Raw genomic sequence first — 16,830 nt, forward strand, 5'->3', positions numbered from 1 at the left:
GCCGGCACCACCCTCTTCATCCGGTTGTCTAGTTTCACTGTGCTAGCTCAGCTCCATCGAAACCCTCTCGACTTGAGCATGCTCCTCGACTGTTGTTATCCAGTCGGATTAGAAAAAAACAGTCAATGTAGGCCTGTTATTTGTTTGGACTGCCAACAAAAGTGACCTCCTATAAACAAGGAGAGCGTTTGATTGGGTTGGTATGACAACGGTGTGGGTGACCACCCGTTGCTTGCGTTGGTGGTTACGTAAATTTGACGTAAATAGATTGGAATAAAAACATATCGGAATAGCTTTACGTTACACGGCGTGTGGTTTTGCTAAACTGAAATTACTGTTATTCGAAGAAACAGCTGAGCATCCACTACGCACTTATGTTATGAAAGTTCACATCTCGCTTCATGTGAATTTTCACATTTAAAATGTCATAAAAATTGCTTCCTCCTGCGAGAACTGTAACAATGCTGTAGGCATCGTTTTTCTATATATGAGACTCCACTACATTATGAGGTGTGCTAAAAACACACCTCATGGAGGAGATCATAATGATGATCATGCTGGGTGTCCAATCTATCATACACCAAGATTTAAAAATATGCCGATGACACGTAGCTAGATAGAACCAAGGTAATGTTGTTTTTCGTCGCTTGGAGGTATTCTGAGTACTTTTTCATTCCGAATAATTACATAATTAGTCGTTATGATTCAATCACCTTCTGAATAGGATTAAATGTGAAGTTTCAAGGAGAAAACTGTAAAGCGACATGAGAACTCGCGTTACGGCTTCCTGTTGCTCATTACGTGCTACATAAAAGTGTGTTTCCAAATGTGAATGCAGCCCGCGAATACACGTGAAGGGCCTCGAGCGACCAGTCGCGCGGCTATTTTGCTTGTATTTGTGGGCTTCTTATATGCTCATCAAAACATTCTTATGTAGCACGTATTGAGCAACAGAAAGGTGTATCAGGAGTTTTTATAGTGGCTTAACAATTTACTCATTGAAAATTTTCATTTAAATAAAATATATCAGAACATGAATAAATAATTAAGACTAATTGTGTAAATAGGCAGAATACAAAAAATAATCCATCTCCAAGCGACGGCGAACAACATTACCTTGGTTCTCTCCAGCTACATAACATTTGCAAATATATAAATCGTAGTGCGTGATAGCTGGATCACCCTGTATACTAAAGAACTAGGCATACGGGCCGCGATACCCACATCGTTATAGAGAGTCGTCGCCCTACGAATAAAGAAAGAAGCTAGGAAAGCCTATGCAGCTTCTCTAAAAAAATGTAGCTTGCTACCACTGTAGACGAGAGCGCAAGACAAAGATTCGAGGCTGTTTCTTTGTTTCCTTTCCACATGAAGGCCAATTGTCGCCAAAGCTTTACGACTTCATATACGGAGAAAATTCGATACGCCATCGTCGCAGCATAGGTAAATCTGGGCAACTGAAGTGCACGTCGGTGTCTTCTTTTAAAACGTGGAGAGATCTGCAAAAGGCAACATACAAAATCAGTCGGCAGTGGAAGTGGACCTATGGTTGCGCTTTGATGACTGCGTGTGAGCTCTCATGCTATATCGGGCCATGTGTGGCTTTCTGAACGGATTATTTCATCTTTTTACTCCGTAAATATTTTTTTATTCTTTGCTTCACGCCTCGTTCCTCATATAAGTCATCAAATATAAGAATTCTAGAGTTTAAGAGTGGCTTCTTCATTCATTCGAAGAGAATTTTCTTAATAGCGACCTCATTTTCGGCGATTCCAGAAGACAATGTTAATCAATAATTGCTGATTAGTGTAGCTCTCATTGGGTAATAGTTGTTGCAGACAGAATAGTTACTATGACACTTCATAGCGTCCATATAAACTGCGACTTCCGATACTTGTGTAAATTAAATTCATTAAAAGCAAGAACAGTAAGCCTCACCTCGAATAGTTTCTTCCAGGTGGTGACAGCGGCGGGCGTCAGCCGTGTTTTCTCTTCCTTTGACTGCAACACCTCCATGATGACACTTGTCAAGATGTCGAAGTGCTGCGGATACACGCCCGGCCTGGTGGTGTGAGCAAGGGCGTTCTTTCGGACCAGTGCCTCCAGCAGGACGCTATCGTCGGCGCTGTTCACCATGGCCGTGATCTGGTAGGCCACACTGCAGGCGTGGGCCCGGAAAGTCGGATCGCTGGGCAGCATCTTCAGGGGCATGGCACGTAACCGATGAAAGAGCGGTAGGAAGTGCGGGTTCTGCGCAAGGAAGGTGCCGAAGATGAGGACTCCAGGTTGTTGGTTGTCGGTACAGAACGTGCGCCAGGTGTCCAGCACGAGGTGACATTCATACTTCGTCATGCCCGTAGAATTGTCGGCGGGGTCTTTGCTTTGAGCTTTGCCCATTCTTCTTCTCCCTCTTCTTCAGCATAGCGTTCGGAGGCCAAGGTTGATTGTTTTCATGACGATGATGATGCTTCAAAACAGCGCCACATGGTGATGGCGGTGTATCGCTCTGCAGTCCATTTGGACTGATAAAAGTAAATATTTCGTTTGAGTATCTACCACCGAGTATGCGCTCGAGTAGACTACTTATACATTAGCTTTGTGCTGCTGGGTATTTTCCCATTCGGGACCAGTACCTTGCATTTGAATGTGCCATTGTAAGCTAAGGGTTATAAAGCCTGAAACGAGCACTTTGACAATAGGTATGTGCCCGAACAGACAGCTTCGGCAATAGATATGTGTGCCCTCGTGAGTCCGCTCAATCTTAGCCAATCGTCTAAACGGATCAGCCACTATGACACAATGAATACAATGATATAGTGTATTAAATTTAATCTTTCTTGCCCCCTTTAAAGGGATTTGGCATTTGCCGCCGTTTTGCCCCTAGCTGGTCACGTAATTACGTAGAAAAGAATCGCCTATGCGTGTACGGCACGTGAGAGTGTAGTTACTACGCGACATGGGACGAAAGCGCATTGTAATTGTCAAGGAAATGAGAGGCCCAGAAGCGGTTTCTCGGGGAAGAAGCACGCAAGCTTTATCCCGCGAAACACATATATGCACTTGTGCGTAAACGTACCAAACAGATGTATCGCACATGTTCGAATCTGTCCCAGAGACAACTTATCTACTTATCTCACAGGCATGCACGCCAGTGGAAGTACGAATGTCGATAAGCGTAAGCACAAAAATATACAAAATTTTGCTTCACTTTAATTTCAAAATGTCCATTGAACCTGCTTAATGCTATTGCTATGAGAAATAGTTGGATGATCAGAATTGTTTTAATCAATACCGCCAGAGTAGGCTCTCTGACAAAGAGTATTTATTGGCTATTATTCGTGAGTGCCTTACCCAACTTCGATAAACCGTTGAAGTGCCAATCAAAGGAGTCTTAATTCTGTTGAATTTTATGAAGAGGCCAAATTTCTTTTCGGTGATGCCTGGACGTGCTGATGTAATAATCTAGGGCAAACACGCCATTACTCTTTTATACTTAACCTCATTGCAAGCTGGTAAAAACTGAAATACAATTATCTCATTCCGTAATGCGCTTAAAAATTGTGGTAGCATTGCATTAGCCAGAACTTCATGCAACAGGCCACGGACTTCATGCTACAGGTCACACACTCATGCCTCGGGGTCGGTCGTAGAGAGGCTGTTGATTGAAGGGCAACAAAAAGGGAGCACTAATTTTACGCGTTCATGTGATCACAGTGAATGAAAATGCCGCTATCATTCCCCATAATCATCGTTTATCCTACAACTTGTAGAAGATTGCGTACCTAGGCGTTGCATATTCGCAGGACGTTGGCCGGAGCAGTAAAGAGGCGCACAAAGCTCTTGCATGAAAGGAACTTTTATTCGATCTTTGTAAGGAAAACTCTCGAAAGGTAAGCGAAAGTAGAGTGGGAGCGGGGAAGAAATACTTCGCAGCTGCGTCACGTTGTTCCAGAATACAGCACCCAGTAACACTGAGTGATGTTGACCACAATGGTGTCTTTATTCCGTCTAATAAGCTAGTCAGCCTTTCAGGAAAGGAAAGACCAGAACATTGGAGGCTTTTTTGACCTATCAGGAAAAGCATAGACATCAGTTCGTTCATTACAAAGCTCTCGTCTTCTACCGCATTGCAGATGATACATTGGCTGAAAGAGCAGATGCAGAAATAGTGGGTTGCGTGTTTGGTGTTTTTTATTGTAATTCACTGCAAGTAACGCAAATTACGCGCCCTTTTTAATGTGTAGTATCCTTGTGCGCAAAAATAACTACGGGGTGACCCACTTGAACATTGAGGCTGTAAAGATTAGGACTTTTGATGTAGCCAGCTTAGTGGAAGATCGGCAGTGAAAAAGGAGTCTGGCGGTCTGATGCCGTCAACTTCCAAATAGGCGAGCATGCATATACGCTTCTGGAACTCCCGTAGTTACTAAGCACAGTGCTGGGAGAGCACCTGTGTATGATTTTAGAAGAAAAAAATTATGAAAAATTAAGAAAAAAAAGAAATTAGAAGAAAGCAACTAGAAAAGAAATCTGTGCGATAACATGTAGTGAAGTGTCTTGCAGTTGTGGCTGGAGCTGCCTTCCTAAGGACAAAAATGCACTGGAGGAAATATTCGCAACTAGATGAGGCATGTCTATGCTGCAGCGAAAATCCGGAGACCGCTCAGCACATCCTAATGGAATGCGAAGGAAATGACCGAGTGACACCTATAGGCAACGTGACCCTTCCAGAAACGTGCCCAACCAGACAGCTGTTGATAAGCAAGAGACATTTAAAATATTAGTAAAAAGCAAGCAGGGAGGAGATTCATACGACCGCATCTGTTATAGGCATAGACAGCGGTGCAAGGCAGATAGAGAAGTTTTGAGGAAGAGAAAAGAGATTAAAGGGATGTATACAAAACAATTGATGGCTGCCCCGTAATCTAGATTCGATGTAAGCATAAAACGGCAACCGGTAAAGCAGATTGGTTGGAGATTATACTAGCCACAATCCGAAAATTGGTGTAGTGCGTGTTGGCAACAGCACACGCCATCGCACCGCACCACACCATACTGAGCAGTGGTTCATACGGATGCTGTCCAGCTAGAAGGCAAAAAAAAGGCTGAAGAAGGCAGCGAAGAACGCCAGGGAGACAGAGCACTCTGCTAAGCTAGAAGACGGAAATCGCCTGAAGAAGACCCCACGCAGCATGACGCCATCTCATGGGGCGACGTAAATTCGCTCCACGGAAATCATGCACCACTGACCTTCAAGATAGCGCAGGGAAGCCTGTCTCAGCGCCAGAATATGAGAATGAAGTGTATGGTCCCCTGTACCCGTCATTTAAACGTCACTATTCAAAACCAGAAATAAAACTTCAGCTTACTAGAAGTTACAGCTTGTGTGACATTGTGAGGAAACATTAGGAAGAACTTGGGAACACTATTTTTGTAACTTGTTTGAGCAGCAATAAGCGTATGTAATGCAATACTGTAGTAAGGGTTGGGTGCCAGAGACCGCATTTCCTTAACCTATGACTGGTTGTCTGGGTGATCTCGTTTTGTTCTTGCGACCTGCCCGGATAACGCCTCTTGCATTTGGGTGAAGGTCACTTGAAGGTCGCCGGTAACGAGAGCTGAAAGCTCTTTATGCTTAAAATATTAGAATTACAAGCACGTATAGCATACCTGCTTAGCTGAAGCAGGCTAGGTGGCTAATAGTTACCGTGTCGTTTAAAAAATGATGTCAATAAATCATCACCGTCATCATTATCAGATAGAGGTATGAATGAACAGAAAATAGTACAGACCTAGGCGAAAATCTACGCTGCAGTAGGTGTTGAAAAACCTCATTAGTTAACGTCGAATCAGTGACTATTTGTTACCACCCCATTTCAAAGCCGTTGTCATTATAAGTCAGCAGTAACAAAAGCAGCTTTTTCGTGGCATTACTAAGCTTTTCAATATAGTATCTTATTCGTGAGTGTTGGTCATTTCAACGAATATATTATTTTATTTTTGTCAAAGGTCGCGAGCAAGGTGCGCGTGTTTACCATGTTCCCCAACGTTTTGTGTGCAACGAGATTAATAAAAGCACTCAGTGAGGCACTTGAACTTCGAACGAGTACTCACCGTCCTCGTGAATTGCCTTCACAATAGCTTTGTTGAAGGGCCTCCGAGCACTGCGACGCCTTTACGTTAGATGTATCGCCGAGATCACATGGACTTGATCGGAGCGATGTGGCACGGTTGGAACTAATGTGACCGTTGCTAGTGTATGGTGGCTGGGACACTGTTGCTGCGGGGAAAGGTAGAGACAGCAACGACAATGATCTCCGTGTGCCGGATCAGGGGCTACACCAACCAGACGCTCTGAGCCTGTGCCATGATGCTCCCTGCATCAGAGAAACACAACGTTTCTCGAGGAGCCACCCTATAGATCCCCATTCCTGGTAGCCTACGAAATGCATGTGTCCAGGGAGGTTCCTTGCATTTATCAAGTCCTGGATGGTATTTATCAAGTCCTGGATGGCTCCATTGTTCGCCTGCTACTGGTAGCTTAGCTGATCTAGAGCGTGACGGACCTCGCTATAGACGATAGTGGCGACATGGGCTTGTTGGTCGGTCATTATTAAAAGGCATCTGGATAGAGCGAGGAAACAAGGACACAAGAAGAAATGAAGACGAAGACAAGCGCTAACCATCAACGAAAACTTACTTCTGGGATCAGTCGTACTTGTACACCCAAACAACCACGTGCACAGCGATATCAACCATGAAGAAAGTTCGTGATGTATTATTAGTGCTAAGTCGCACAAGGAAAATGTTTCTTTTCGGGTTATACCTGCTGAAAAGGGCACCTGGCAAAAGCAAGCTGCATTGAACTTGCTTTCGAAGCTGAACGTTCTCGAGATTGATGCCCGTTTCTCGTGAAAGGTTCTCACGAATTCCTTGATGTTGTTAGGTGTCCCGCGAAAAAAGGCTTCGAGGCTTTCTCTGCTGATGTTAAAGAGTTACATTATTCTATCCCACACAATGAGCTTCTTCAATGTGTCGAGGATTGTATTGTCAAATGTGGCCTCTCTTTTTTTTTATAGAAAGCAGGTGTTTGAGTAGAAGGGCTTTTAGGATTTTTGCGCTTTTACTTGTCAACTTTTGTACAATGGAACAATAGGCAGCATGTGCAGAAGCAAGGCATTTGAATAGGGTTCTTTCTAGCTCCATTTATAAGCAACCACTACTTAGCACGTTTAGACAGGCGCGTGTATGTACACCTCACAGGACTCCGAGGTTTTCAGGGCGCTTTTAGATTCGTCAACGATTGTTTAGTGTTTTCAGATTGCCCTAGTAAGTGTTTCCAAGAAAAAATCTGCCAATGCCCTCACGATTTTTCGTGCGCGTTTGAGACATCTTAAAATGGGTTTTGAATTGCCTCTTGGCAATAACCTTTGGTTTCGTGAGTTTACGATGTTTTGCGAGTGTTTGAGACCTCTTGAAATGACTTTTTAAGTGCCTGTCCACAATAAGCTTCGGTTTCTTGGCGTTTCGCTAGTGTTTGAGTTCTCTTGAATTGACTTTTGAAGTGTCTGTGAACAATGAGCTCCGGTTTACTGATGTTCGGTAAATCTTTACTTATAGTAAGATTGGCTGGGCTTATGGGCCACGAGCTAAATAACCTCAAATTTCGTTCACCCCTTCCGAAGCTGGTTAAGAGGGGAATAACTAACAAGTGCTTCAAAAACGCCCGTAGAAAATTATGCCCACACCTAATTAAAACGAGTCTCCAGCAGCAATCTGTGCGTCTTCAGGAGGTTGGTTATCCTGACCATGTGTTGTCGGTGGCGGAAAGGTTCCTAAAAGAGAAATGTTCGGGAAGTTCCCCTCCTGAGATTTTCAGAGCTACCAGCGGTGAGCAGGTGAAAACCTCCGTGATTTCGTACATACACCGGTTATCACATTGCCAGAAAAAGAATAGGAAGTTGCACTAACGTACGGGTTGTTTTTCAGATGCGAATTAGCTAAGTATGTTGTGCAAAACATTGATGACGTGTGATAAGAGTCACAGAAATCCGTTTGTCGGATGTGCGGTAGGGGTGGTCTATCGCATTCAGCTGTGATGTTGTAAGTGCTACATAAGCCAAACTCGATGATGTTCCAATGAGCGCTTAAGAGAGCACAGAAATAATATCTGGCGACAACTTCGTTTGCTTTCTATTACATAACGTGTCCATGTCGGCCATGTCGCCCACATGTAGAAGATACGACTAATATATATAGAGATAAGCGTGAGTGTGTAAGATAAATAATAAAAGCGGAGCAAATCGTCTTGGCTGCTGACCAATGCATCACCAAACTGTCAATCATTGTACACGAGATATAATTTGTTTATTTATTTATTTTAGAATACTGCCGCTCTCAGCCGAGAGCCTAGCAGACGAGAATGAACAATTTCTTTTCCGTAGAGAAATACACGTGCGAGCTACACAAAGAGTGCAAAAGCAACGATATTCCACAAAATACAAAGATAAGGTATATAAGGTATACAATAGAACACTAAACAAGGCAGCATAAAATAAACAACAACCGGGGCACATCATAGCCAAAGCAAAAACGTGAAATATTCGGGAACAAACAAGTGTATAGAATCTTTTTTCTAAGTACTGTCAGTTTAACATAAAGAGAATAGGGAACAAACATTAGAATTCGTTAATAATCTCTTGTGATGGGCTCCAGCTGTGAAACGAACACGTATAGGGTTTGTCGCTGTTAATGAAGAGTTAAGTTCATTCCATTCTCTGATTACCAGAGGAAAGAATGAGTTCCTGAATGCGTCATTAGAAAAGGAGTACTCGGTTAGCGTATGCTAGTGTTCGGGGTCCCCCGCCGCCGCCACAGCCGCCAGTGCGCGCGCGTGGCAGGGAAAAGTCAAAGCCGCCGCCGAAGAAGAAAGCCGCCATCAGGGGGTGCGGGAGGCGGCGCCAACCTAAAGCCCCGTTGAGGGGCTTTACGCCAACCACCGTAGCGGCCAACCCCCGCTCCCAACTCGAGGACTGCCACACCGCAGGACCGGAAAAGGCCCGCAACGTGCCGCAGGGGCCGTGACTTGGCCCCGGACGTGGCCTTGTGGTCTCCTGATCCCTTGGTTGTGCCCTCCCTGGAGACTTTGGTTCCCGTGACTCTTTCCGTCGCAAGATGGGCTGCTGGCACTGCCTGCGGTGACTCAAACTTGCGTGCGCGTCGTCAGTCATGTGACGGAGGCAGTGTCAGCTGCGTTCGGTCTCCTTTCAGTTCGGAGCTCGTGATCCGCTCTGGCTCGGCTTGGGGCTGCTGCGCACGCAGGTGCAACGCAAGGGAAGCTGCCACAAACTGTGCCTGCTACTGTGTGTGCCCTAGCAGGCAGTTTTACGGTAATGCGAATCGACGTTAGTCAATCCTAGCCCCGGATGCGCCCCCCACCCACTGTTCTTCTCTGTAGTGCCCCCCTCCCCCAATTCTTAATGTTCTTCCTCAAGAAAGCGCAAGGTGGTGGCAGTGCCGTGCCACCTGCTGCGCAGCGGTGCAAGCTGAGCCACGGTGGAGCGTCCCTCGCTCTGGGCAGAGCTTCCTCAACAGAGTATGTGCGTCGTTTTCATTAGACCATGCCATGGGAACTGGGCGCGTGGTCGTGTGCGTGCGGTGGCTGTGCGTGGCTGGAGGAAGCGCCGGATGTTGGGCCTTCATCCCGGAGAGGCACTTCGACCTGCTTTTCCTACTTTTGCTGTAGCGTGCCCCGTGGTGTTTTCATCTGCTCTCCGGCGTATTCCTCGTATCTGAGAAAATTTCTTCTATTGTTTTCTCTCTTTCTCTCTCTCTCTTCCTAAAAGTGAGGGTTATTATTTTTTAATTGGGTCACAGGTGAGCATGTGGAGAATTTCTCTTTTTTCTTTTTAGTGACTGGCCACTTGTCCTTTTTTCTCCTGTTGCCAAGTCGATGCACAATGTCACAGACCGCCTTTTGTGTGAAAGATGCGAGGGCTGTCTGTAGATATGTGCTGTCTTCATCCTTTGCAGCACAAGGCCAGGTATGGTTGAGGGGGTCAGGGCGGCCGGACTCGGGAATTGCTTATTGGCATGACGGTGTCCTGAGCTTCCTTTGTTGAAGGAAGTCTGAGCCCATTCGCAATATGTCATTTAGGTTTTCTTTTATTTTCCTGATGTTCCCGGTTTTAGATTGTTTTGAAGCCGTCATGTAAGTGTATCCTCACGGTTGACATCGCTGTGCACGTGGTAGTTTCGGTGTATAAGTGCGAACGATCCCGGAAGTAAATTGTCGTTGTTGATAGCGCTTGTTTTCGTCTTCATTTCTTTATATGTCCTTGCTTTGTGGCGCTATCCAGATTCCTCGCTATAGAAACTATGGGTCGGTTGCTTCCTGAAGACTGTAGTAGCTTCCGACATCACTGGCTTGTTAAGACCGCTGTAAAGTACGTGGACCTACCCCCCCCCCCCCTCCCATGCACACACCAGGCACTCTACCACGTGCTCCTTACATGTGACGCGATTGTGCCACACCTTAGCTTTGGAGCACAAGCGCACAACCTCTTGGCCACGTCATGCGCCCGCATGGTACGGTTGCAACAAACCCATCCTTGCGCTTCTTTGACGTCTGAATACATTTTCGTCCATTGACTGAAAATTATTTTAAGAGCCTATCAGTGTAAATATGCACACCTATACGTTAATGAAGTCGATGTGATTTCAATCTAAAACATTATATATTCTTCTCACTCTCCCTTGCGACTTCTATGGTTTCGCAACATTACCACATAATGCTTAAGGAATAATCAGACCGTTTGCAATTCATTTGTGGAAACAGTACGACAAACGTTCTGTCATTCAGCAACTGCCGGGAAGACATAGTTCAGCTCCATAAGCAGGCAAGGATGCTAACCGTGTAATATATTTAACGAACCATTTGTAATGGGTGCCTTACTCAGGGGGTTCTTTATTTCTTCGTTTTTTTTTAGTCGAGAACTATCTGCAGACCAAGCAGAAGCGCGGCCACCAAATCCACTGCCCCACACAGCCTGTACAGATTGTCGTACGAGCCCTGCCTGTCACGGAACGCACCTGCAATGAAGGTAGCGAGAAAAAGTGGCTTGTAAGCTCTGGTAAATCAATACAAAATTTTAAATTCACCCGTTCATGCTGAGCGAATTTCTCATGACATCCTACTCTTAGCAATTAAATCTTAGCACAGGAATTGCAGTGCTGCCGTCATATATCCTGCCGCAAAAGTTAAGCGTAAAAATGCGGGAGTCTTTTAAAGAGCAAACTTCCGCGTGTTCCGTTAACAAGCGCAAATTAAAATGTTCTCCATATTATTTCACGTAGTCTCTCCATCTTGCGATAAAACACTCAGGAGAGGGCGTTATCAAAAAGGCAGAATAAACACTTATTTTCGCTACTACCTTGTCCTAAGCCAGCTGCTGCAGGTTCATGTTCGTATTGCCAATTCACCTAAATAAGGAACCTCTTCTGCATAAATGTAGGACTTCGAAGGTAAATCCTGAGAACATGAAAGAAATACTAACACTTAACGCTTAAAGAAAGCAATATTCGCCGGGCACGGCGGCCGCATTTCGATGTGGGCGAAATGCGAAAACACCGATGTACTTAGATTTAGGTGCACATTAAAGAACCCCAGGTGGTCTAAATTTCCGGAGTCCTCCACAACGGCGTGCCTCATATTCAGAAAGTTGTTTTGGCACGTAAAACCACATCATTTTTTTTTAAATATTCATACGTAGTGCACATATGGTCTTTGTTGAATGTTAAATACTAAGGTGATACCAAAATGACGCGGCGTTGGGCTATTTGGTTACTTTCCCAAAGAAACATGTGCGCGAATTGGACATCACAAAGAAGACGAAAAACGACGGTGCCCTACTACTAACTGCTGTGATTGCTGCTTGTTCATCACTTGTACATTCACTAATTGATAACCAGAGAAAGCAACAAGAACAAAGCAGGGTAACGACATAGGAGGCCTTCCTACACATTGCATGGTATATAGACGTCGTTTCTTTCCCCAATAAAACTACAGTATTATCCCTAATGCAAATTTTTCACTTTTCCTTGAGCAACTACCCTCTTTAGAATTCTCTGCCAATGATATTCCAGCTTTTGGTCTATATTTTAATATTTCTATTTCCTAGCTTTGCTCCCATTTGCAAGGTTCAGAATGTGATGGTTATAGAGTTCAACAGGATTATTTATCCATCTTGGATATGTGGCCCTTCTTTTTTTTGTGCAGTGACCTGTTTGCCCAAAGTTAAATATTAGCACATGTCGGGAAGATTTTGTATGCTAAGAAATTTTAAAAAGTAGCAAAAAGCAGGAATGACATTGCCAGACAACTGTCAGAAGCATACTTTAAGAAGAAAACGTTAAAAAATGTACATCGGTGATACCGTTGTAATTTCATTTATCGAACAAATGATGGTTATGTGCAATATATGAAGGAAGGCGACCTATCTGGTATTCCTGAGTCTCTTTCTTTTCGGTTTGTGTTGTTTTGAATTCGTCTGAATATTGGCGATTAACTACAGCAACAAAATTACTTAAGAGTTGCGCTCCGTGGCCCATCTTCTTACTGTCCGCGCACCACTGGGTAATTTCGTAAGGTAATTTGCTCCCTAAACCACGTAAAATTTGTCGTCATCGCATTGTATTAGTGCAGCAGAGGATGATGTAAAATGTGCGGACGGCCGAACACCTTATAATACAAAGCTACACGTATTTCTTGCTAAATGTGCGATAGTACATACATGGAAATGATTGAATTTTTTGGAGCCGCAAGGACATGACTGTATACACGGATAAATATGTATGCCAACAGTATGCAAAATTTCAGTCTGATATTGGCCAGTTTGCACGCTTGCCTGATCATATCACGGAACGCCTTTTAGGATCTTCACAAAGCTTAGAATAGTTACTAAAAAGGCGGCGTCGACGACATTCTGTGTACATTTATTGCTTTCTACGGAATTTCTACAGGCAAGTCGTGTAAAACAACTATGACTTCCGTTTTCTAAACACCCCTTAAGATCACTGCACGCATCCAATAAAGCATTATAGTGGAAGAAACATATATAAAACCACGTTACTAATTTCTGCAGTGAGCTGCGCAACAATGAGCACGCCGACGAACTATTTTAAGTATGATTTTTTTGTGCACACCACTTCTTAAAAATATAATGAAAGGCCGAGGACTCACCTATAATATAGGGCTCGCAAAATGTCAGGGGCATTGACAGCAAGCCCACGATACCCCAGCACACTGCCACCTTCTGAACACCCAGGTAGTCGGCGACAAGCACTGTTTTAATAGTTGCCAGATAACCTTGCTGAAGGCCAGCAAAGAAAACGACTGCGCCTACGGCAGCAAAGTGGGCGACATGCGGCATCAGCAGGAAACACAATGAGATTAACACGAAACTGCAGGAGCCGATCACACACCGTCCGCGCGGCGTCCTGTCTGATATTAGGGGTATCACCAGGCGTCCACAAAAGCCGCCGGCACACTGACAGCTCACGAGGGTTGCGGCGAATTCCATCGGCACTCCTTTGTCTATGGCGTAGTCCACAATCGTGAAAGCAAGCATAGGAAGCGTGATATCCGCAGCGATGACGGGCACTAATATTACATAGAACGTCGGCTTACGCAGGACGTGCAACACTTGCGATATCACACCAAATCTGTCTTTGCGGTCTTCGGGAGCATACGAAACCTGCGAGCAATGCACTTCTTGCCCATATCGAGAATCTTGAGCTACAGTCGTTGTCACTCCCGTCGTTATTTCCTTGTTATCCTCGACTTCAAGCTCTATGATACCAATGTGAGGATCAGCAGCACCGTGCAAGAGTGTTTCGTCGACGTCTTCCACGCATGCACTGGCCGAAGTAGCTTTGACGTCACCATTTTTCTTCCACCGTCTGCAACAACGCAACTCAACGGGTCTAGGATTTCTAAGTAACAGCGTCAGGGGAAGAAGATTCAATGTCACGCCACCAGCCAAAAGCATTGTGCCTTCTAGTCCATACGTGGCGGCTATTTTGGATAGGACAGATGGACCGATGATGCCGGAGAGTGAAATTCCTAGGTACTGTATTCCTGTGGCGAAACTTCTGTACTTGTCGAAGTACGACACAATGTAGATGGATGTGGAGATCATTATCAATCCCAATCCACAACCTGAAACAGAAATGTCGGGGAAAATTTAGTGATCCAGTTGCGAAAATGCTTCTAGGGCATTTTTATTTCAATCGTAAAAGCTTGGGCTTGTTACTCGGTCATATTGAATTTTGAACAATGCACACAGGACCAACACAGAAAAAGAATATGCACACAAATCTGCTTTTAAACGAATTTCTTGCTCGGCAAAAACAAGAGAATGAGTAAAGGGACAATAGTAAAAGAACGGGAACAAACTTATGAAAGTGATATGCAATCACGTCACGTCACTCCGGCAGTTGGCGCCCAGAATCATCAATTTTCGCTGCAGAATGCCAATGACGTCAGAGAAATTATTGATTGCACTTGCTACAACGATTAATCTAGTTTAACGATTGCGATGGGTGTTGTTACGTCTCGAAACAGCGATGAAGACTCCTTGGACGCATCCCGCGCGGAAGTCTTTTCATCAGCGCACGCCCAGACAGTCACGGGGCCCGATATACACTTTGACGCGCCGAAAAAGGAGCTCACTTCGAGGCAACAGCCGCCGCCCTCCGTGAAAGCGGTACCGCGACGACCACTCCAGCTGACCCTGACCCTGACAAGCTGAGCGTTCCGGAGAGCCCACTAATAGGTGAAAGGGACCAACTTTTAGGATTTGTGTGGAAACGACGTTTATATCAGATTCCTAGATTACCATGTCGTTGCTTCGTATGCTGAGGCGATCGTGCAACAATATAGGGGAGTGCGGGGGAAAGGCGCGACGCCATGGGTGGCATTTTGTGAACGATTCTTCGATTGGGATTGGCCGAGACAGTCATAAGATTCCGTAGTCTGTAGTCACCTAAGGAAGACTACTGTTTGATAAGCGGACACCTTTCTTACAGTGGTGTGCCCTGACGTCTCCTGACATGTGTATCCGACGTGTGCTCAGACTAGTGAGCTCAGACATCGAAACTACTCCTGCATGAAGTGCGCTTCCACATCTGGGGCCAGTAGAATTAGTGTACAATAACTTTATCTTAGGTTCCTACTCTCTCACGCACGAATCGTGTTCCTGCAGGATTCCTGTCCTAAACGCTATCCCGAGTGCGAACGCTAAAGAATTGAAGAGCACTTGATAAAATCCGGGGCGTAGCCACACTCTGTAATTTATTGTACCTTCGTTCGTTTGAAGGGAAGATGCGCAAGATACCTTCTTTTTACAAGAAAATGCATGCAAGATTGCTAAATAACATCGAGCAATGTGTTTCGGACCACAATTTTTAGAACAGCGTATCTATCTTTTGTGGACACGTACGAAGTAGCACCCCAAGTTTTTGCGCCGTGAAGCTAGCCCGGTTTCATTGGAATGAGCGGGTTTCTCACGAGGAATTAAATGTACAGGTAGATTATTGAATAATGCATGTGACAGACACCTTATCGACGACAATCCAGACGAGAGCAATGCAGTAATAGTGCTGTGGAAAGTTAATATTTTTTCATAGAGCGGTTAAAGATTCAGCTGTGGAAGCCGATGGCAACAAGCAAAATTTGTACTCAATTTTTGCAACAAACACGGTCGCAGTGACAAAACTATGGTTGCTATCGTTATAGCCGCCACAGCGTATGCAGTCCGGAGACCGAGCTTCGGATTGATGCCTAACTCCGTTCTGTACCCAGGACCACCGTTCCCAAGCGATTTTTAAACACAGCTGTCCAAATTCACGTGACAACTTTATAAACCCTACCGTATCTTTGAGAAAGCGTCGGAAGCCGTGGCCGAATTAAAAAAAAAGGAAGCCATGGCCGAGTGGTTTCATCGCTCGCACCTAACGCTCCGCATCGTGCTACAGCGGATCGATGCTCCATTGCATGATTTTCTAAACGTCACGTAGGATATTGTTCGATAGTGTGCACCAGATGGCCAAAACTCAAGGTTTCGTTTTGTCAGGGGTGCTCTTCAAATAATATAACCTGTATTTAACTTCCTAAAACGTAGCAATGTGTTTCTCATTTGTTAAGTGATGACATTTATAATTATATCTGATTCCTTGGACAAAGAAGTTGCGAGCATGGGCATGCCTTTTTGTTAAGTAAAAAAAAGAACGGTTCTGCATTGTAGCATGATATACACCTGTAACGACAACAGGTACCTGAAATTACAGAGGCCTCAATAATTGTGGCAGAGAAAGGAAATAAAAAACTGTTTTTGCAAGAAATAAACAAAATATTCTTTATGGTGCGTAAATATTTTTTGGCGAGTACCCCGCAAAAATCTGTTCATCACGCGAAATGTGTTATGGTTTGTTGCTGCCCAAAAAGGCGTATCTTGTGAAGTTACGACGCTGGTTATAGTAGTTTAAACGTAGATGACTGGTAGCTTTATAAGGAATAAGGAAAAATATGAAACTGATGAGAGAAAATATCCTTAATGATACATAGTTCTACATAGAAAATGCTTTGGGTTGGGCCAACATAAAATATGATGGCGGGTCAACTGAAATTCGGAGGTGGGCTTAGTTAAGTTTATGGTTGGGCCAACTTAAATTTCGGGTGGGCCAAGTAAATTTCAAGGCGTACGCCTTTAGTTGCTCATGAGTGTCCGGGTGCAGTCCGTGGTGGACGCAGGAAAGCGGCAATCATCGGCT

At 44.6% G+C, this 16,830-nt stretch overlaps 1 protein-coding gene across 2 annotated transcripts in view; it reads right to left on the reverse strand.

The window, feature by feature from the left end:
- Positions 1-1,073: 1,073 nt before the first annotated feature.
- The window catches only part of LOC139055417 (monocarboxylate transporter 12-B-like), a 65,847-nt gene continuing 50,090 nt past the window's right edge, over positions 1,074-16,830 (reverse strand). Inside the window, exons 1-3 of one of the 2 annotated variants that reach the window (XR_011511739.1) lie at positions 2,345-2,443; positions 1,939-2,250; positions 1,074-1,499 (exon numbers count right to left, since the gene is read on the reverse strand). Coding sequence is in view for 1 of the 2 variants with exons in the window: in XM_070532874.1 (XP_070388975.1) it covers positions 10,985-11,091; positions 13,241-14,218 (1,085 nt within the window). In the remaining variant the exon portion in view is untranslated. Of the gene's footprint in view, positions 1,500-1,938; positions 2,251-2,344; positions 11,092-13,240; positions 14,219-16,830 lie in introns of those variants that run through there. The other variant, XM_070532874.1, reaches the window with a different exon arrangement.

The sequence above is a fragment of the Dermacentor albipictus genome, chromosome 2 (assembly GCF_038994185.2).
Source record: "Dermacentor albipictus isolate Rhodes 1998 colony chromosome 2, USDA_Dalb.pri_finalv2, whole genome shotgun sequence".
NCBI lineage: Eukaryota > Metazoa > Arthropoda > Arachnida > Ixodida > Ixodidae > Dermacentor > Dermacentor albipictus.